We start from the raw sequence: 22712 nt of genomic DNA, 5'->3' as shown, positions 1-22712 counted from the left end.
CTAAATTCGACATGGCGCCCCCACTCGTCGACGGCTTTCCCTTATAACCCTACAGGATATTAACAAAATGAAACTACCACCACACCACAACCTTATCTAAAGTGCAATAGTGCTTTTAAGGTGCAATAAAAGAGCTGTAAAGATCTGATGTGGAATAGTTCCCACAAAAAAGGGTCTTATAGACAATTGCCCTTCTATTGATATAATACAGGGGAGGTGCAATAAGTGTCTAATGTTAGAGACAGAGTAAATTAAACAGTTGGGATGTAAAGCAATAGTAGTCCTGCTTCCAGTCCAGGGCCCTTCATTGAGAGCGGTCATTCCGAAACGCAGCTCATCACAGCTGCCTCGGACCTCGTGAGCGGTCATTCCGAGACGCAGCTTATTACAGCTTCCTCGGTCCGTGAGAAGCCCCATTCCTTCCCCTGATGAACCCTGGTGCATTATCCTAGGGGGAAACGCGTCGGTGGGCGGCAGCATACGGATGAGTACATCCTTTTTTTCTTGACTAGCTTTTGTTATTTGTATCTGCATATGATTTTAGAGGTGCCAGTGTATGGCAGTGGATTGTCATCATATTGACATATTGACATAGGACTGTCTTTTTGAATACTACTCTGCCTACACAGAGTATACATCTTCTCCTAAATACTACGCTGTGCATATATTTGGGTATACTATAGGTGTCATGTATGTTTTGAGACTGGAAGCAGGACTACTATTGCTTTACATCAAAACTGTTTAATTTACTCTGTCTCTAACATTAGACACTTATTGCACCTCCCTATATTATATCAATAGAAGGGCAATTGTCTATAAGACCCTTTTTTTGTGGGAACTATTCCACATCAGATCTTTACAGCTCTTTTATTGCACCTTATAAGCACTATTGCACTTTAGATAAGGTTGTGGTGTGGTGGTAGTTTCATTTTGTTAAGATCCTGTAGGGTCATAAGGGAGAGCCATCGACGAGTGGGGGCGCCATGTCGAATTTAGGGTGCCAACTGTTATGACCTGGTGGTTAAGAGGCCACACTGAAATGACCTGGTGGCTAAAACGCAACATGGAACGCGCTCTGAGAAGGTGGTATCTCTACTGACCGCAGTCCCTAATCCTAACAACACAACTAGAAATAGCCGTGGGATGTTCCTGACACTCCCTAGACACCTCGTCACAGCCTAAGATATAACTACCCCTAAAGAAGGAAATAGAAAGCTATCTTGCCTCAGAGAAACCCCCAAAAGGAAAGATAGCCCCCCACAAATATTGACTGTGAAAGGAGAGGGAAATGACGAACACAGAAATGAAATTAGAATTCAGCAAAGGGGAGGCCAATACTAAACTAGAAAGACAGAGAGCAAAGGATACTGTGCGGTCAGTATTAAAAACTACAAAATCCACGCAGAGTTTACAAAAATGAACTCTACACCGACTCACGGTGTGGAGGGGCAAATCTGCTTTCCCAGAGCTTCCAGCTAGCCTAAATAAGACATAGTGACAAGCTGGACAAAAGAGACAAAATGCAAAGCAATAGAGTCCAAACAAATGGACAAACAAACTAGCAAAACTTATCTTTTGCAGACAAGGACTGGCCATATGAGAAATCCAAGGGAAGAATCAAATCCAATCAAGAACATTGACAGCAGGCATGGACTAAAGCCCAGAGCAGGTTTAAATAACAAACCCAGGCAAGGCGATTAGTGAAGGCAGCTGCTACAGCTACCTAACGGAGCAGCAGTTCCACTCGAAACCACCAGAGGGAGCCCAAGGGCAGAACTCGCAAACACACCATTAGCAACCACAGGAGGGAGCTCCAGAACGGAACTCACAACAGTACCCCCCCTTGAGGAGGGGTCACTGAACCCTCATCAGAGCTCCCAGGCCGATCAGGACGAGCCAAATGGAAAGCATGAACCAAATCGGGAGCATGAACATCGGAGGCAACAACCCAAGAATTATCCTCCTGGCCATAACCCTTCCACTTGACCAGATACTGAAGCTTCCGCCTCGAAAAACGAGAATCCAAAATCTTCTCTACCACATATTCCAATTCCCCCTCAACCAACACCGGAGCAGGAGGATCAACGGAGGGAACCATAGGTACCATATATCTCCGCAACAAGGATCTATGGAACACATTATGAATGGAAACGGAAGCTGGAAGGGCCAAACGAAAAGACACTGGATTGATAATTTCAGAAATCTTATAAGGCCCAATAAAGCGAGGCTTGAACTTAGGGGAAGAAACCTTCATAGGAACATGACGAGAAGGCAACCAGACCAAATCCCCAACACGAAGCCGGGGACCAACACACACCGACGACGGTTAGCAAAACGCTGAGCCTTCTCCTGAGACAACGTCAAATTGTCCACCACATGAGTCCAAATTTGCTGCAACCTGTCCACCACGGAATCCACACCAGGACAGTCAGAAGGCTAAAGCTGCCCTGAAGAAAAACGAGGATGAAAACCAAAGTTACAAAAAAAAGGCGAAACCAAGGTAGCAGAACTAGCCCGATTATTAAGGGCAAACTCGGCCAACGGCAAAAAGGTCACCCAATCATCCTGATCAGCAGACACGAAGCATCTCAAATAGGTTTCCAAGGTCTGATTGGTTCGCTCCATTTGGCCATTTTTCTGAGGATGGAATGCAAAAGAAAAAGACAAATCAATGCCCATTCTAGCACAAAAGGACCGCCAAAACCTAGAAACGAACTGGGAACCTCTGTCAGACACAATATTCTCAGGAATACCATGCAAACGAACCACATGCTGAAAAAATAATGGAACCAAATCAGAAGAGGAAGGCAGCTTAGGCAACGGTACCAAATGGACCATCTTAGAAAACCGGTCACAAACCACCCAGATAACAGACATCTTCTGAGAAACAGGAAGATCAGAAATAAAATCCATGGAAATATGCGTCCAGGGCCTCTCAGGAATAGGCAAAGGCAAAAGCAACCCGCTGGCACGGGAACAGCAAGGCTTAGCCCGAGCACAGGTCCCACAGGACTGCACAAACGAACGCACATCCCGCGACAAGGAAGGCCACCAAAAGGACCTAGCCACCAAATCTCTGGTACCGAAAATCCCAGGGTGACCAGCCAACACCGAACAATGAACCTCAGAAATTACCCTACTAGTCCATCTATCAGGAACAAACAATTTTCCCACAGGACAGCGGTCAGGTTTATCAGCCTGAAACTCCTGAAGTACCCGCCGTAAATCAGGGGAGATGGCAGAAAGAATCACCCCCTCCTTGAGGATCCCAGCCGGCTCAAGAACTCCCGGAGAATCAGGCAAAAAACTTCTAGAAAGGGCATCAGCCTTCACATTCTTAGATCCAGGAATATACGAGACCACAAAATCAAAACGTGAGAAAAACAAAGACCACCGAGCCTGTCTAGGATTCAACCGCTTAGCAGACTCGAGGTAAATCAGATTCTTGTGATCAGTCAAGACCACCACGCGATGCTTGGCTCCCTCAAGCCAATGTCGCCACTCCTCAAATGCCCACTTCATAGCCAACAACTCCCGATTGCCGACATCATAATTACGCTCAGAAGACGAAAATTTTCTGGAGAAGAAGGCACATGGTTTCATCAAAGAGCCATAAGAATTTCTCTGAGACAAAACGGCCCCTGCCCCAATCTCAGAAGCATCAACCTCAACCTGAAAAGGGAGAGAAACATCTGGCTGATGCAACACAGGGGCAGAAGTAAAACGACGTTTAAGCTCCTGAAAGGCCTCAACAGCCGCAGAGGACCAATTCACCACATCAGCGCCCTTCCTCGTCAAATCGGTCAGAGGCTTCACCACACTAGAAAAATTAGCAATAAAGCGACGATAAAAATTGGCAAAGCCCAAAAATTTCTGAAGGCTCTTTACAGATGTAGGTTGAGTCCAATCATGAATGGCCTGGACTTTAACAGGGTCCATTTCAATAGCCGAGGGAGAAAAAATGAAACCCAAAAAAGAAACCCTCTGAACTCCAAAGAGGCACTTAGATCCCTTCACAAACAACGCATTAGTACGAAGGACCTGAAACACGATCCTAACCTGCTTCACATGAGACTCCCAATCATCGGAGAAAACCAAAATATCATCCAAATACACAATCATAAATTTATCCAGATAATTCCGGAAGATATCATGCATAAAGGACTGAAATACCGATGGAGCATTAGAGAGCCCGAATGGCATCACAAGATATTCAAAATGGCCTTCAGGCGTATTAATTGCTGTTTTCCATTCATCACCTTGTTTAATACGCACAAGATTATATGCCCCTCGGAGGTCGATTTTAGTAAACCAACTAGCACCCTTAATCCGAGCAAACAAATCAGAAATCAAAGGTAATGGATAATGGAATTTGACAGTGATCTTATTGAGAAGGCGATAATCTATACAGGGTCTCAAGGAGCCATCCTTCTTGGCAAAAAAAAAAAATCCCGCTCCCAACGGTGACGAAGACGGGCGAATATGCCCTTTCTCCAAGGACTCCTTTACATAACTCCGCATAGCGGCATGCTCTGGCACAGACAGATTGAAAAGTCGGCCCTTAGGGGACTTACAGCCAGGAATCAAATTAATGGCGCAATCGCAGTCCCTATGAGGAGGCAGGGAACTGGACTTGGGCTCATCAAATACATCCTGGAAATCCGACAGAAACTCAGGAACTTCAGAAGAAGGGGACGAGGAAATGGACATCAAAGGAATATCACTATGTATCCCCTGACAACCCCAACCAGTCACAGACATAGATCTCCAATCCAGCACTGGGTTATGTACCTGTAACCATGGAAAACCCAGCACAACAACATCATGCAAATTATGCAACACCAAAAAACGAATATTTTCCTGATGTGCTGGAGCCATGCACATGGTTAACTGTGTCCAGTACTGAGGTTTATTCTTGGCCAATGGCGTAGCATCAATCCCCCTTAAGGGAATAGGACTCTGCAAAGGTTCCAAGGAAAAACCACAGTGCCTGGCAAACTCTAAGTCCATTAAGTTCAGGGCAGCGCCAGAATCCACAAATGCCATAACAGAAAAGGACGGCAATGAGCAAATCAGGGAAACAGACAAGAGAAATTTAGGCTGCACAGTACTAATGGTAACAGACCTAGGGACCCTCCTAGTACGCTTAGGGCAATCAGAAATAGCATGAGCTGAATCACCACAGTAAAAACACAGGCCATTTTGACGTCTGAATTTCTGCCTTTCTGCTCTAGTCAAAATCCTATCACATTGCATAGGCTCAGGACTTCGCTCAGAGGACACTGCCATATGGTGCACCGCCTTGCGCTCACACAAGCGCCGATCAATCTGAATGGCTAGAGACATAGACTCGCTCAAACCGGCAGGCGCAGGAAAGCCCACCATAACATCTTTAATGGTTTCAGAAAGACCTTTTCTGAAAATAGCAGCCAGCGCCTCTTCATTCCATTTAGTGAGCACAGACCATTTTCTAAATTTCTGGCAATATAACTCTGCCGCTTCCTGACCCTGACACAGGGCCAACAGTGTTTTCTCAGCATGCTCTACAGAGTTAGGTTCGTCATACAACAATCTGAGCGCCTGAAAAAATGCATCTACATTCAATAATGCCGGATTCCCTGTTTCAAGAGCAAATGCCCAGTCTTGAGGATCACCACGCAGTAAGGATATGATGATTTTCACTTGCTGAATGGGATCACCAGAAGAACGGGGTTTCAAAGCAAAAAACAATTTGCAGCTATTTTTAAAGTTCAAAAACTTGGATCTGTCCCCAAAAAAACAAATCAGGAGTAGGAATTCTTGGCTCTAGAGCCGGAGTCTGAACAATATAATCTTGGATACTCTGGACTCTTGCAGCAAGTTGATCCACACGAGAAAACAAACCCTGAACCTCCATACCAGAGCATATATCCAGCACCACCCAGATATCAAAAGGAAAAAAAGGCAGAACAGAGCACAGAAAAAAAAATGGTTCAGAACTCTTTTTTTTTTCCTTCTTTTGAGATGCATTCAATTCATTCTTGGCCTGCTGTACTGTTATGACCTGGTGGTTAAGAGGACACACTGAAATGACCTGGTGGCTAAAACGCAACATGGAACAAGCTCTGAGAAGGTGGTATCTCTACTGACCGCAGTCCCTAATCCTAACAACACAACTAGAAATAGCCGTGGGATGTTCCTGACACTCCCTAGACACCTCGTCACAGCCTAAGATATAACTACCCCTAAAGAAGGAAATAGAAAGCCATCTTGCCTAAGAGAAACCCCCAAAAGGAAAGATAGCCCCCCACAAATATTGACTGTGAAAGGAGAGGGAAATGACGAACACAGAAATGAAATTAGAATTCAGCAAAGGGGAGGCCAATACTAAACTAGATAGACAGAGAGCAAAGGATACTGTGCGGTCAGTATTAAAAACTACAAAATCCACGCAGAGTTTACAAAAATGAACTCCACACCGACTCACGGTGTGGAGGGGCAAATCTGCTTTCCCAGAGCTTCCAGCTAGCCTAAATAAGACATAGTGACAAGCTGGACAAAAGAGACAAAATGCAAAGCAATAGAGTCCAAACAAATGGACAAACAAACTAGCAAAACTTATCTTTTGCAGACAAGGACTGGCCATATGAGAAATCCAAGGGAAGAATCAAATCCAACCAAGAACATTGACAGCAGGCATGGACTAAAGCCCAGAGCAGGTTTAAATAACAAACCCAGGCAAGGCGATTAGTGAAGGCAGCTGCTACAGCTACCTAACGGAGCAGCAGTTCCACTCAAAACCACCAGAGGGAGCCCAAGGGCAGAACTCGCAAACACACCGTTAGCAACCACAGGAGGGAGCTCCAGAACGGAACTCACAACAGCCAACCTCCGCTGTGAGGTAGGATGAGTAATGGAATGATCACGCCCCCCCTCCACCGTTTAGTCTCTATCCTTTAATTTTATTGTTAAGATAGATTAAGGTGTTACTGTCTCCTGACCCGTATATATGGGTAATTTTTACTCCAAATTTATTAAAAGTTACATTTTAAATGTTTTTTTTCGGTTCTTTTTGGTTATACCTATTAATTATACCCTGTACGCATTATTTTTTGGTAATTACTCCAACACACCCCTAACCCTAATCCCAACCATAACCCTAACCCTGACACACCCCTAACCCTAATCCCAACCATAAATGTAATCCAAACTCTAACCCTAACTTTAGCCCCAACCCTAACCCTAACTTTAGCCCCAACCCTAACTGTAGCCCTAACCCAAACCCTAACCCTAGCCCCAACCCCAACCCTAGCACCAACCCTAACCCTAGCCCCAACCCTAACCCTAACCCCAACCCTAACCCTAGCCCCAACCCTAACCCAAGCCCCAACCCTAACCCTAGCCCCATCCCTAACCCTAACCCTAGCCCCAACCCTAACCCTAGCCCAACCCTAGCCCTAACCCTAACCCTAGCCAAAACCCTTATCCTAGCCCCAACCCTAGCCCCAACCCCAACAGGAAAATGGAAATAAATACATTTTTTTAATTTATTATTTTTCCCTAACTAAGGGGGTGATGAAGGGTGGTTTTATTTACTTTTATAGCGAGTTTTTTAGCGGATTTTTATGATTGGCAGCCGTCACACACTAAAAGACGCTTTTTATTGCAAAAAATAGCCTCCACATTTTGAGAGCTATAATTTTTTCATATTTTGGTCCACAGAGTAAAGTGAGGTCTTGTTTTTTGTGGAACAAGTTGACGTTTTTATTGGTACCATTTTCGAGCATGTGACATTTTTTGATCGCTTTTTATTCTGATTTTTGTGAGGCAGAATGAACAAAGACCAGCTATTCATGAATTTCTCTTTGAGGGGGCGTTTATACCATTCCACGTTTGGTAAAATTGAGAAAGCAGTTTTATTCTTCGGGATAGTACGATTACAGCGATACCTCATTTATATCATTTTTTTATGTTTTGGTGTTTTTATACGATGAAAACTATTTTATAGAAAAAATTATTATTTTTGCATCGCTTTATTCTGAGGACTATTACTTTTTTATTTTTTTGCTGATGATGCTGTGTGGTGGCTCGTTTTTTGCGGGACAAGATGATATTTTCAGTGGTACCATGGTTATTTATATCCGTATTTTTGATCGCGTGTTATTCCACTTTTTGTTCGACTGTATAATAAAAAAACGGTTTTTTTTTGTCTCGTTTTTCTTCTTTTGTTTTACGGTGATCACTGAAGGGGTTAACTAGTGGGACAGTTTTATAGGTCGGGTCGTTACGGATGCGGCGATACTAAATATGTGTACATTTATTTTTTTTTTGCTTTTTTAGATAAAGAAATGTATTTATGGGAACAATATTTTTTTTCTTTATTTAGGATTTTTTTTTTTTTTACATATGTGAATATTTTTTTTTTACTTTATAACATTTCCCCGGGGGGGCATCATGTTATAGGGTCAGATTGCTGATCTGATACTTTGCAGTGCACTGTGTCAGATCAGCGATCTGATGTGCACTGCTGGAGGCTTGCATGCGCCTGCTCTGAGCAGGTGCTTACAAGCCACCTCCCTGCAGGACCCGGAAGCAGCCCCACGGCCATATTGGATCACATCGCGTTGCACCGAGGTTCTCAGGGAGGCATGCAGGGAGCTCCCTCCCTGCGCAATGCTTCCCTATGCCACTGGAACCCTCCGATCATCTTTGATCGCAGTGTGCCGGGAGTTAATGTGCCGTGAGCGGTCTGTCACCGCTCCTGGCACATAGTGCCAGATGTCAGCTGCGATAGTCAGCTGATACCCGGCTGCGATCGGCCGCGCTCCCCCCTTGAGCGTGGCTGATCGTGCTGGACGTACTATTCCGTCACTGGGAAGTAGGGCCCACCCCACATGGATGGAATAGTACGTCCAATGACAGAAAGGGGTTAAAATGTTTCACTAAAAGATGAAAAAATATGTTTGACATTTTTTAGTACTATGCAATGAGATGAAAAATCTGTCACTGAAAATATGCTTTTGATAAAAATAATCTTGATAAAGACGTGATATATTTGTATAGACTGTAAATTGTTATAGATAAGTTACACAGCAATACTTACTTTTGCATTCACCTTTTTTACCAAAATATTGCCATTCACCACTTATACATGCCTTCTTAATAGTTCCTTGACGAGTGTATCCAGGTCGGCATTGATAAACTGCTTGTGTTCCTCCAGGATAACTCTCATTTTCCCAGTCACCTACCAATTCTGCCTCCACCATTCTTTCTGGCCTCTTGCATGATCCTAAATGCAGGTAAAAAAATGAAGTTAAATGATCATTATTACTAACCCACATACGGCTACACTATATGCATAGGTGGACGACTAGAACATAATGAAAATGCATGAGTAAACTTACATCACACTGAAAATATGCAAAATAATAAATTATATACTATAAATTCAGCAATTTTATTTGAGCTATCTTTTTTAAAAAGGCCAAAACTGAATAAGGTAACTAAAGATGGATAAACATGCTAACAACTGCACTCCAACAGTTGCAAAATGCTTAAATGTAAAAAAGAGGCCACATGAACTAGAGATGAGAGGATAGATTCACCGTGTTCAAGTCAAATTTCCTGAAATTCTAATACTTTGAAATTTGATTTGTATCATCGAAGTATGTAAAAACTGCCCAGCATTATTCCATACACGGTTGAGTACTAAGTGAGGAGTGCCTACCACTTCCAAGGAACGTCATTTTAGGCTCATACTGCACAGTACTAGGAATTCAAAGCACACATCATAATAATAAAAAAAATTATAATCTGATAGTTGTGTACTACTTCAGTTCTGATGTACCAGATTGAAAATGGTAGTGATAGTCTCACTTAATCCAAAGATTCAAATGATACATAGGGAATATCTGTAGCTGTATAGAGTGACATACCAGCTCTGGATTGTGAAGGTGAGGAGGCTTATTCGCTGTGCAGTGCTTATCTGTGAAATTTAATATGCAAATTGCCTCTTCTGAAAAAAAGAGGACTTGTGACACTTTCCCACCATTGCCTTTGTGTGACCGTGGCTGTTCAAAGCTTTGGACATCGCTACATGCGATCCCATCTGGCCCCACTTCAAAATGACCGGTCAAGAGTCCGGAATCTTTAAAGGGAAAACTGAACAGCTCTTCTGAGTGTCCAAGTGTGGGATCAGTTGTCTCAGGGCACTCGGCATGGTGGGAGGAAGGAGGATCAGGGTGAGAAATAAATAGCCAGGTCTTTCACCGGGAAGCAACAACCATGGGAAGGGCAGCATCCAAAAAGGAAAACCCCCTATGCCAAAACATGGTATCCATCCACAGACAGCTGTTTCGGGGTATTTGCCCTTCATCAGTGTGGAGAAGGAAACTGGCTATTAGGAGCAGTGCCTAGTAAAAGGACAGTAAACATAAGGATGAATAACCTCGGGGAGATCAAAACATCCAACACCGCGGAGACACCATCACGTGTTTCTCAACGCAGTGATCCAGAACACTGCCCCCATCCCTTATGGGAAATATGCAAATGCATGTAGAAAAGCCGCGGAGACACCATCACGTGTTTCTCAACGCAAGCAATAAATAGCCAGGTCTTTCACCAGGAAAAAAAAACAAGAAAAAGCAGAGGCCATACAAAAAGGGGATCACCAAACAGCATGGATTTGTACAAAAAAACAACACAGCTTTATTAACCCCTTAGTGACAGAGCCAATTTGGTACTTAATGACCGAGCCAATTTTTGCAATTCTGACCACTGTCACTTTATGAGGTTATAACTCTGGAACGCTTCAACGGATCCCGCTGTTTCTGAGATTGTTTTTTTGTGACATATTGTACTTCATGTTAGTGGTAACATTTCTTAGATATTACTTGCGATTATTTATGAAAAAAATGGAAATATGGCGAAAATTTTAAAAATTTTGCAATTTTCAAAATTTGTATTTTTATGCCCTTAAATCAGAGAGATATGTCACGAAAAATAGTTAATAAATAACATTTCCCACATGTCTACTTTACATCAGCACAATTTTGGAAACAAAATTTTTTTTTGTTAGGGAGTTATAAGGGTTAAAATTTGACCAGCAATTTCTCATTTTTACAACACCATTTTTTTTTAGGGACCACATCACATTTGAAGTCATTTTGAGGGGTCTGTATGATAGAAAATAATGAAGTGTGACACCATTCTAAAAACTACACCCCTCAAGGTTCTCAAAACCACATTCAAGAAGTTTATTAACCCTTTACGTGCTTCACAGGAACTGAAACAATGTGGAAGGAAAAAATGAACATTTAACTTTTTTTTGCAAACATCTTAATTCAGAACCATTTTTTTTATTTTCACAAGTGTAAAAACAGAAATGTAACCATAAATTTTGTTATGCAATTTCTCCTGAATACGCACATACCCCATATGTGGGGGTAAACCACTTTTTGGGCACACCGCAGAACTTAGAAGTGAAGGAGCGCCGTTTGACTTTTTCAATGCAGAATTGGCTGGAATTGAGATTGGACGCCATGTCACATTTAGAGAGCCCCTGATGTGCCTATACAGTGGAAACTCCCCACAAGTGACACCATTTTGGAAACTAGACCCCTTAAGAAACTTATCTAGATGTGTGGTGAGCACTTTGAACCCCTAAGTGCTTCACAGAAGTTTATAACGTAGAGCCGTGAAAATAAAAAATCGCTTTTGTTTACACAAAAATGATATTTTCGCCCACAAATTCTTATTTTCACAAGGGTAACAGGAGAAATTAGACCACAAAAGTTGTTGTGCGATTTCTTCTGAATACGTCGATACCCCATATGTGAGGGTAAACCACTGTTAGGGCGCACCGCAGAGCTTGGAAGTGAAGGAGCGCCGTTTTACTTTTTCAATGTAGAATTGGCTGGAATTGAGATTGGACGCCATGTCGCGTTTGGAGAGCCCCTGATGTGCCTAAACAGTAGAAACCTCCCACAAGTGACCCCATTTTGGAAACTAGACCCCTTAAGGAACTTATCTAGATGTGTGGTGAGCACTTTGAACCCCCATGTGCTTCACAGAAGTTTATAACGTAGAGACGTGAAAAAAAAAAATCACATTTTTTCTACAAAAATTTTCTTTTTGCCCACAAATTTTTATTTTCTCAAGGGTAACAGGAGAAATTAGACCACTAAAGTTGTTGTGCAATTTCTCCTGAGTATGTCGATACCCAATATGTGGGGGTAAACCACTGTTTGGGCGCACCGCAGAGCTTGGAAGAGAAAGAGTGCCGTTTTACTTTTTCAATGTAGAATTGGCTGGAATTGAGATCGGACGCCATGTCGCGTTTGGAGAGCCCCTGATGTGCCTAAACAGTAGAAATCCCCCACAAGTGACCGCATTTTGGAAAATAGACCCCCATGGAACTTATCTAGATGTGTGGTGAGAACTTTGAATGCCCAAGTGCTTCACAGAAGTTTATAATGCAGAGTCGTGAAAATAAAAAATATTTTTTTTTCCACAAAAAAGATTTCTTAGCCCCCAAGTTTTTATTTTCACAAGGGTATCAAGAGAAATTTGACCCCAAAAGTTGTTGTCCAATTTGTCCTGAGTATGCTGGTACCCCATATGTGGGGGTAAACCACTGTTTGGGCGCACGGCAGAGCTCGGAAGGGAAGGAGCGCCGTTTTGGAATGCAGACTTAGATAGAATGGTCTGTGGGCATTATGTTGGGTTTGCAGAGCCCCTGATGTACCTAAACAGTAGTAACCCCCCTCAAGTGACCCCATTTTGGAAACTAGCCCCCCAAGGAACTTATATAGATGTGTGGTGAGAACTTTGAAAGCCCAAGTGCTTCACAGAAGTTTATAATGCAGAGTCATAAAAAAAATATATATATTTTTCCACAAAAAAGATTTTGTAGCCCCCAAGTTTTTATTTTCACAAGGGTAATAAGAGAAATTGGACCCCAGAAGTTGTTGTACAATTTCTCCCGAGTACGCTGATGCCCCATATGTGGGGGTAACCCACTGTTTGGGCACACGGCAGAGCTCAGAAGGGAGGGAGCACCATTTGACTTTTTGAGCGCAAAATTGGCTGTCGTGTTTGGAGACCCCCTGATGTACCTAAACAGTGGAAACCCCCCAATTCTAGCTCCAACCCTAACCCCAACACACCCCTAACCCTAATCCCAACCTGATCCATAATCCTAATCACTAACCCTAACCATAATCACAACCCTTACCCCAAAACAACCCTAATGTCAACCCTAACCATAACCCTAATCAAAACCCTAAATCCAGCACACCCCTAATCCTAATCTCAACCCTAACCTCAAACCTAACCCTAATCCCAATACACCCCTAATCACAACCCTAACCTTAACCCTCATCCCAAACCTAACCCTAATCCCAAGCGTAACCCTAATGCCAACCCTAACCCTAATACCAACCCTAATCCAAACCCTAACCCTAATCCCAACTCTAACCCTAACTTTAGCCCCAACCCTAGCCCTAACTTTAGCCCCAACCATAACCCTAGCCCTTAGGCTACTTTCACACTTGCGTCGTTTGGCATTCCGTCGCAATCCGTCGTTTTAGACAAGAAACGGATCCTGCAAATGTGCCCGCAGGATGCGTTTTTTGCCCATAGACTTGTATTGCCGACGGATCGTGACGGATGGCCACACGTCGCGTCCGTCGTGCACTGGATCAGTTGTGTTTTGGCGGACCGTCGGCACAAAAAAACGTGCAATGAAACGTTTTTTTGTACGTCGCATCCGCCATTTCTGACAGCGCATGCGTGGCCGTAACTCCGCCCCTCCTCCCCAGGACATAGATTGGGCAGCGGATGCGTTGAAAAACTTCAGCCACTGCCCACGTTGTGCACGATTTTCACAACGTGCGTCGGTATGTCGGGCCGACGCATTGCGACGGCCCCGTACCGACGTAAGTGTGAAAGAAGCCTAACCCTATATTTAGCCCCAACCCTAACCCTAAATTTAGCCCCAACCGTAACCCTAAATTTAGCCCCAACCCTAGCCCTAACCCTAGCCCTAACCCTAGCCCTAACCCTAGTCCTAGCCCTAACCCTAACCCTAGCCCTAACCCTAACCCTAGCCCTAGCCCTAGCCCTAACCCTAACCCTAGCCCTAACCCTAGCCCTAACCATAACCCTAGCCCTAACCCTAACCCTAGCCCTAACCCTAGCCCTAACCCTAACCCTAGCCCTAACCCTAGCCCTAGCCCTAAACCTAACCCTAGCCCTAACCCTAGCCCTAACCCTAACCCTAGCCCTAACCCTAATTTTAGCCCCAACTGCTGTTCTCCTGCCGGCCAGCAGATGGAGACAGATGGCGGGCGCACTGCGCATGCGCCCGACATTTTCTTTTGCCGGCGGCCAGGAAGAGCAGCAGGAGGATCCAGGGACACAGGTGAGTATGATAGGGTCCCCGAATCCCCCTATTTCTCTGTCCTCTGATGTGCGATCACATCAGAGGACAGAGAATTACACTTTACTTTTTTTTTTTGTTTTTTGTGGTCGCCGGTAAACAGTTAATTACCGGCGATCGCAAAACAGGGGTCGGTAAAACCGACCCCGATCATGCTCTTTGGGGTCTCGGCTAACCCCGGCAGCCGAGACCCCAAAGATTCTCGCGGGGCCGGCCGGCGGGCGCACTGCGCATGCACCCGCCATTTTGAAGATGGCGTCGCCCACCGGGAGCCACGAGGAGCACCGGGGGAGACAGGTAAGTATTGGGGGGCTACCTGGGACCCCTTTTCGCTGTCCTCCAATGTGCGATCACATCGGAGGACAGAGAAATTAAAAAGAGATCGCGTTTTTCTTTTTTTTTTCCGATCGCCGGTAAACGGTTAATTACCGGCGATCGCAAATGCGGGGTGGGTAAAAAAAACCCCGAATCATGTTCTCTGGGGTCTCGGCTACCCCTGGCAGCCGAGACCCTGGAGAAAATCCGACTCTGGGGGGCGCTATTTACTTTTTCCACAGCGCCGTTAATTAACGGCGCTGTGGTTTAAGTACCCTTAGCGGCCGCCATTAAAAGGCGTATCGGCGGTCGCTAAGGGGTTAAGATGCAAATACAGGACAGATCATTTTAAAAACATCTAAAAACACTTAGAACAATGCCTATAATATGGCAAGTGCCTGTACACAAGGTGAAAGGGGGAAAACAGGAACACATACAGATATGTATCTCAGTGACCTATATGGACAGCATATTAATAAAGTGCAAAAAACATGATAACACAAATAAGGCCTAAATGGCTAATAAAGCTGCACAAAAATATATACTGTGGTACAGGAAATGTGCTAAAATTATGCAACATATGACAGTACTAAACATGGGATCCTGAGATCACTAGTAAGGCCCCATAGACAGATGGCACGTAACGTAGTACACAAATAAACAACACTATCTGACTATATAAACTGCTAAGATATATAAAATGTGCTGAAGGCATACAGAGTGCAGACATGGGATCCTGAACTCAGTGGTAAGGCCCTATAGATATATGGCACATAATGCAGTACTCATACATTGGTAACAGGACCTAAATTCAAACAGGAGAATGAATCCAACTATGCATAAAAGGTGTATAAAGTAGAACAAGCATAGAGGCCCTATGTCCCATGGTACTCAGTAATGCACACCTAAAAATAAGCAAGTAGCAGTATAGTACTATCAGTAAACCATGTACCTAAATATGCATTATAAGCAAAAAAAAACCCATAACACCTCCAGGCAAATGGCCCTCAGATAACACCTACAGGCACAAAGAGAAAGCGAATACCCTACGCGTGTCGCCACAGCAGTGGCTTCATCGCCATCGTATGAGAGCGCATGAGGCACTTAATGCACGTCTAGCCACTTGGCAGGCGCAGCCTACACAAACATCAATGTATCCCTCTGTTGCCAGGCAGCAGACACTTCCGGTTCCAGCTAGCACCGCCGAAGACTCCATGATTTTCTGAGCTTGTTTTCACTCCATGCAGCTGAGGCTTACAACGCAGCTGTCTCTACTTGTATTTGATGGATTTAAGGTATTTATACACGGGCACCTGTGTCGAAAACTACACCCCTGATGAAGCCACTGCTCCACTACACTGCGGAGACACCATCACGTGTTTCTCAACGCAGTGATCCAGAACACTGCTCCCATCCCTTATGGGAAATATGCAAATGCATGTAGAAAAGCTGAGGAGACACCATCACGTGTTTCTCAACGCAAGCAATAAATAGCCAGGTCTTTCACCGGGAAGGAACAACCACGGGAAGGGCAGCATCCAAAAAGGAAAACCATCTATGCCAAAACATGGTATCCATCCACAGACAGCTGTTTCGAGGTATTTGCCCCTCATCAGTGTGGAGTAGGAAACTGGCTAATAGGAGCAGTGCCTATTTGGAGAAAAAATTAAATGTGATCAGTATGCCTTCGAAGCACATACATCAGGCCTCAGCCTGACATAGCAGACTGTATAAATAATTTTTCATTTTTTTTGTGAATTTTGGAAAAAAAAGAGTAGAACAAGGCTAGCAGACAAAACTATGCTACGTATGCCTGCGAAGCTTGGATTTTTCCACCACAGATACACCAGGCCTCAGCCTGACATAACAGACTCTATAAATTTTGTTTTGGTTTTTGGAGAATTTTTGAAAAAAATAAAAAAGATTAATGGAACAAGGCTAGCAGACAGAACTATCCAACTTATGCCTGCGAAGCTACGATTTTTCCACCACATTTACATCAGACCTCAGCCTGACATAACAGACTATATAAATTTTGTTTGGGTTATTTTTTGGAAAAAAAAATGAGTGGAACAAGGCTGGCCGACAGAACTATGCAACTTATGCCTGCAAAGCTATGCTTTTTCCACCACAGATACACCAGGCCTCAGCTAGACATTACAGACTCTATAAATTTTTTGGGAGGGGTTTGGTGATTTTTTGAAAAAAAAAATGAGTGGAACAAAGCTAGCAGACAGAACTATGCAACTTAAGCCTGCGAAGCTGCGATTTTTCCACCACAGATACACCAAGCCTCAGCCTGAGATAACAGACTGATCTAAATGTGACATTGATTTTTTTGGGCACAACTAAATTGTGTCAACAAGTTGGCTATGACACACACAAAAAAGATTTTTTTGCACACTCACATCTGATGCCTGAGACGAAAAAAAATCTTAGATTTGCAGCTCTTCAATTACAATGACCTGGCTTTAGTCTGCAGCATGGACAAGCAACTAAATGTAGAAATAAGGGAGCTATGGATTGCTTTAGAATAAAAGGAGCAGGTATAAGGTGAAGAAAAAAAAAATTGCCACAGATAACTTCAGCTAGGCACAGTGCTTTGCGAAAGTATTCAGCCCCCTGGAACTTTTCAACCTTTTCCCACACATCATGCTACAAACATAAAGATACCAAATGTAAATTTTTGGTGAAGAATCAACAACAAGTGGAACACAATTGTGAAGTTGAACAAAATTTATTGGTTATTTAAAATTTTTGTGGAAATTTAAAAACTGAAAAGTGGGGCGTGCAATATTTTTTGGCCCCTTTAACTTAATACTTTGTTGCAGTCATCCTGTCCCCTTTGCAGAAAAGCACCCTCAAGGTGTGATGTTTTTCCATTATGTTTCACAGTTGGGATAGTGTTCTTGGGTTATACTCATCCTTTTTCCTCCAAACACGACTAGTAGAGTTGATACCAAAAAGTTCTATTTTGGTCTCATCTGACCAATGACCTTCTCCCATACTTCGTTTGGATCATCCAGATGGTCATTTGTGAACTTCAAATGGGCCTAGACATGTGCTGGCATGAGCAGGGGGACCTTGCGTGCCCTGCAGAATTTTAGTCCGTGTCGTCGAAGTGTGTTAATAAAGGTAATGTTTGAGACTTTAATTCCAGCTCTCTTCAGGTCATTGACCAGGACATCCCATGAAGTTCTGGGCTGACTCCTGACCTTTCTCAAAATCATCCTTACCCCAAGAGGCAAGATCTTGCATGAAGCCTCAGAACAAGGAAGATTAACAGTCATATTGTGTTTCTTCCATTTGCAAACAGTTGTTGCCTTCTCACCAAGCTGCTTGGCTATTGTCCTGTAGACCCTGCCATCCTTGTGCAAGTCTACAAATTTTGTCCCTTGTGCCCTTATCCTTATACGGATCTTTGGTTTTGGCCACGGTGTAGAGGTTGGAGTGTGATTGATTGAATGTGTGGACCGGTGTCTTTTATAAAGGCAAAGAGTTCAAGCAGGTGCAATTAATACAGGTAATGAATGCATGAGTAGGAGGGCTTCTTAAAGAAAAACTAACAGGTCTGTGAGAGACAGAATTCTTGCTGGTTGGTAGGTGATCATGATAAAATATTTATTTCATGCAATAAAATGTAATGTATTGATTTAAAATTCATACACTTTGATTTTCTGTTTTTTAATTTTAGGTTCTGTCTCTCACAGTTACGATAAAAATTAGAGACCTCTCCATTTTTCGTAGGTGGGAAAACTTGAAAAATCGACAGTATATCAAATAATTATTTTCCCCACTGTATGTGTGTGTTGTAAAACTCAGGCATGGTCACAAGAGGGCAGCCTTTAACTCTGACTATGTTCCTAATAAGTTTTCATATTCGTTTTGCATCTGTCATCAGATTTTTGTTTCTTATTTTGAAGCAGAGATGATCAAACCTGTGGATGTTCAGGTTCCCCAGATTCAGGCAGAATTTTTTAAAAGCCGGGACTCAAACTTGTCCCGACATGGGAACCCAAACTACAGTGTTGTAAAATGATAGGTTAAGTGCTAGGTACTGCAAAAAGAAGATGAATGGAGGAAAAAGCAGGACAATTGCTCTTCAAACAAATGTGGATAGGAAAATCACTTAAAATAACAGAATAACAAAATATATAATCATGAACCAAAAGGTGGATGTTCAACTGGAGCAGAAGGTTGAGGAGGAGGTGGAGGAGGCAATGTTGGTCGAAGTGCCGTATGAGGAGGAGGTGGCCAACACTATTTTGTGTGTGTTTTTTATTATTAATTATTTTGGGTACTCTGAAAAAAGGCAGTGCAATAATCTGCTGTCCTCTCTCTCTCTGCATACAGGCCGTGTAATGCTCTGCAATTTATTGGGTTGAAAACAACGAGGAGAGAAACAAATAAGAGATGCGATCATGTTGATGGCGGTAGTGATGTAGCTGCTGCAGTGAGAGAAAGCATGGTAAATCTGTGTCTGCTTCATGGCAAAATGAAACACCTTCCTCTGATGCAAGCAGGTGACAAGACGTTCTGTGTAATTTCGTAGGCCTGAGAACAGTTGGATGAATGATGAGGCCAGAACAAGTAGAGTTGGTTTTAGATTGGTTGGCTGAGACTGCCTTCAGTCCCTTAGCTCTTTCTTCCCCTGATCCCATGGGCATCTGTCTTCCACCTCACCCGCTTGCAAATCAGGCAAGCAGTCTGAACCCCAGGTCATGGAGCAGTTACTTGTGCTTTTTGATGACTCTGCTGGCTGTGATTCCTTGGCACATTCACCTGTCCCTGTCCCACAATTCGAAAAGATTGAGTGCACTGATGCACAACTACTTGTTCTGTTGGAAGATGAATATGTGGGAGGGATTGTGCAAATGGTCAGAGGACTATTGATTCCATGGTGCTGTACATAAAGAGGGGTTACATACCAAACAAATGCTGTGGTCTTGGCCTCTTCCTTCCCCTCCCAAGCAACAGAGCCACCTGGCTCCCCGTAAAGAGATCTGAAAGCACCACCACCAGCAGTGTCACCGAGCAATTCCACACCATCCCATTGATGGGTTCAGTTGTACATCCCCAAACACTGGATCCCATATTCTACATGTGGGCTCACATGATTTCTAAAGGGCTAACGATATGTTTGGATCATGGGTACCACATGGTTCCCAGCCGCCACTACTTTTCCAGTGGGTCATCACTGCCCTGTACAAACATGTTGCATATAAAATCAGGTGTACACTGTGCAACGTCATCAGTGAAGGGGTCCACATATTCACCGATACATGGATCAGTAAGCACAGACAGGCATATTAAATTGCGTTTTGGTGCATGTCTTACCACCGCAGGTAATTGCTAGATATTTTTGGGATGTTTATCTGTCCATGTTACCTCCTCCTCTTACTTTGCTTCCTCTAATACTCCTCATCTGGTCTGCGTAACATCTGCACCACCAACTTCAGCACAGCCAGGAATAAACTACAGCAGACTGTTCTAAAACTCATCTGTTTGTTGGAAAAATCCCACACTGCTCAGGAGCTGTGCAAGTGGATCAAAGAACAGACAGATGTGTAGTTGGTGCCACTAAATCTCAAGCTCGGCCTGGTGGTGTGCGATAATGGGTGAAATCTCTGGGCACATTCCTTGCTTGGAGCATGTGCTGAATTTGATGGTGGAGAGCTTCCTTAAATAATTATACAGCTGCTGAATCTGCAGGCCATCTCTGCGTATTTTTTGGCATTCTTACCCTGATGCTGCTTGCCTGTATGTGCTGCACTTTCACTTCTGCCATCCAGCTCACCGCCTGCAAAATGTGACATACCCACAAAGTGGAACTCCACCTTGCACACTCTGAAGAGACTGTGCGAGCAGCAGTAGGCTATACTGGAGTTTCAGCTCCAGCACGCACAGGTGAGTAGCTATGCAGAACAACGCCACTTCACGACCAACAATTGGGCCTCCATGTAGGATGTGTGTGCTGTGCTGCACTGCTTTGAGTAGGGTTGAGCGAAACGGGTCGGCCATTTTCAGAAGTCGCCGACTTTTGGCAAGGTCAGGTTTCATGAAACCCGACCCGACCCCTGTGTGGGGTCGGCCATGAGGTCGGCGATCTTCTGAATCTGGTATCGGAATTCCGATACCGAGTTCCGATATGTTTGCAATATCAGAAATCGGTATCGGAATCCATATTTAAGTGTAAAAGAAAGAATTAAAATAAATAATATTGCTATACTCACCCTCTGACGCGCCCTGGTACTAACCGGCAGTCTTCCTTCCTGATAATCACCGCGCGACGGCCCATGTGACCGCTCACGCGACCAATCACAAGCCGCGACATCACCGAAGGTCCTTCAAGCGCTGATTCTTAGGAAGGAAGGCTGCTGGAAAGAAGCAGGGCGCGTCCGAGGGTGAGTATATTCTTATTAGGTATATACTCACCCTCGGACGCGCCCTGCTTCTTTCCGGCAGCCTTCCTTCCTAAGAATCAGCGCTTGAAGGACCTTCGGTGACGTTGCGGCTTGTGATTGGTCGCGTGAGCGGTCACATGGGCCGTCGCGCGACCAATCACAAGCCGCGACGTCACCGAAGGTCTTTCAAGCGCTGATTCTAAGGAAGGAAGACTGCCGGTTAGTACCAGGGCGCGTCAGAGGGTGAGTATAGCAATATTTTTTATTTTAATTCTTTCTTTTACACTTAAATATGGATCCCAGGGCCTGAAAGAGAGTTTCCTCTCCTTCAGACCCTGGAAACCATAGTAACCCATTGCAATGCATTGGGTTTCGGGTTTCGGCCGACCCCAACCTCGACTTTTTTATAGGATCGGCCGATTTCACTCGACCCGACTTTTGAGAAAGTTGGGTTTCGTGAAACCCGACCAGATCCTATAAAAGTAAAGGTCGCTCAACCCTAGCTTTCAGTACTCCATGGACATGGGCAGTGCTGATGATGCCATCATCTGCGTTACTATCTCATATCTATGCCTCCTAGAAAAGCCAAGCTTCAGGTGATGATGGATGAGGTGGTGGCACAGAATGAAGAGGAGGAGAAAGAGGGACTATTCACACCATAATCAGACATCCATGCATGTCTTGGAGGAGAGGTTCCTGTACCAACAGCAGACAGGTACACAATTGTCCATCCAGGGGATAGTTCTGGAGGACAAGGAGGAGGAGTAAGGTGAGTAAGATGAAGGACAACCATTTTCATAGCAGGGTGGCACTCAAAACAGCTCACAGGCATCACTGGAGCATGGCTGGGGGGATACAGAGGGTATTGATGATACAAAGACCTAGACAAAACAGCCCCCCCCAAGGAGAGCATGTCGTTGCCTCTGGTCAGCCTGTCACACATGAGGCAATACATGCAGCTGTGCATGCTCAACTACCACTAAGTTGCCCAGATTTTAAAACAAAAAAACGGAGCAAGAACGTCCACAACAACATAGTTTTGCATAAAAATATATAACGTTTTATTTCTATAAATATGACAATGTAACAACAAAGTATCCAAACTGCATATAAGTGCTGTATGCACTATGCATGTAAAAGAGGACAATAAGGAGGAGACATGACGGTAGCTAAGTAAGGGGGATACTACAATAGATCCTTTCGGCAACAGACATAAGCCAATGTCAATTGTACAGAGGGTCCTGCAGGTACCCCATTAGCATAAGTGGCAGAAATTAAGTGCAACATATTACAATCCAGGCTAACCCATTGCAGTCATCAGGGAAAGTACCCCCACCTTTCTCAGCACCCCCGCCCCCCAGAGGTGACTCTCTATGTCTCTGGCGAAGGCAGCGATCAACCTGGATTACCAGAGACATGACTGCCTCAAGGAAGTTAGGAGTCTCATAGAGAGATAAATCATCTCTTACTCTCACTGAGAGGCCTTCACGGAACTGACTACAGAAGGATGGGTCATTCCACCTAGTGTTTGTAGCCCAGCACCAGAATTCGGAACAGTATTCCTCTGCCAGGCG

At 44.0% G+C, this 22712-nt stretch overlaps 1 protein-coding gene across 2 annotated transcripts in view; it reads right to left on the bottom strand.

Annotated features, from left to right (window-relative positions):
* The window catches only part of CFH (complement factor H), a 906401-nt gene that overhangs the window by 850865 nt on the left and 32824 nt on the right, over nt 1-22712 (bottom strand). For both annotated transcript variants that reach the window (XM_069737284.1, XM_069737285.1), the window contains exon 2: nt 9083-9268. In XM_069737284.1, the coding sequence (XP_069593385.1) occupies nt 9083-9268 (186 nt within the window). The remainder of the gene's footprint in view (nt 1-9082; nt 9269-22712) is intronic.

Source organism: Ranitomeya imitator, chromosome 8, assembly GCF_032444005.1.
Source record: "Ranitomeya imitator isolate aRanImi1 chromosome 8, aRanImi1.pri, whole genome shotgun sequence".
Classification (NCBI taxonomy): Eukaryota; Metazoa; Chordata; class Amphibia; order Anura; family Dendrobatidae; genus Ranitomeya; species Ranitomeya imitator.
The sequence above is the reverse complement of the archived record's forward strand: the minus strand, read 5'-3'. Positions and strand labels throughout refer to the sequence as shown.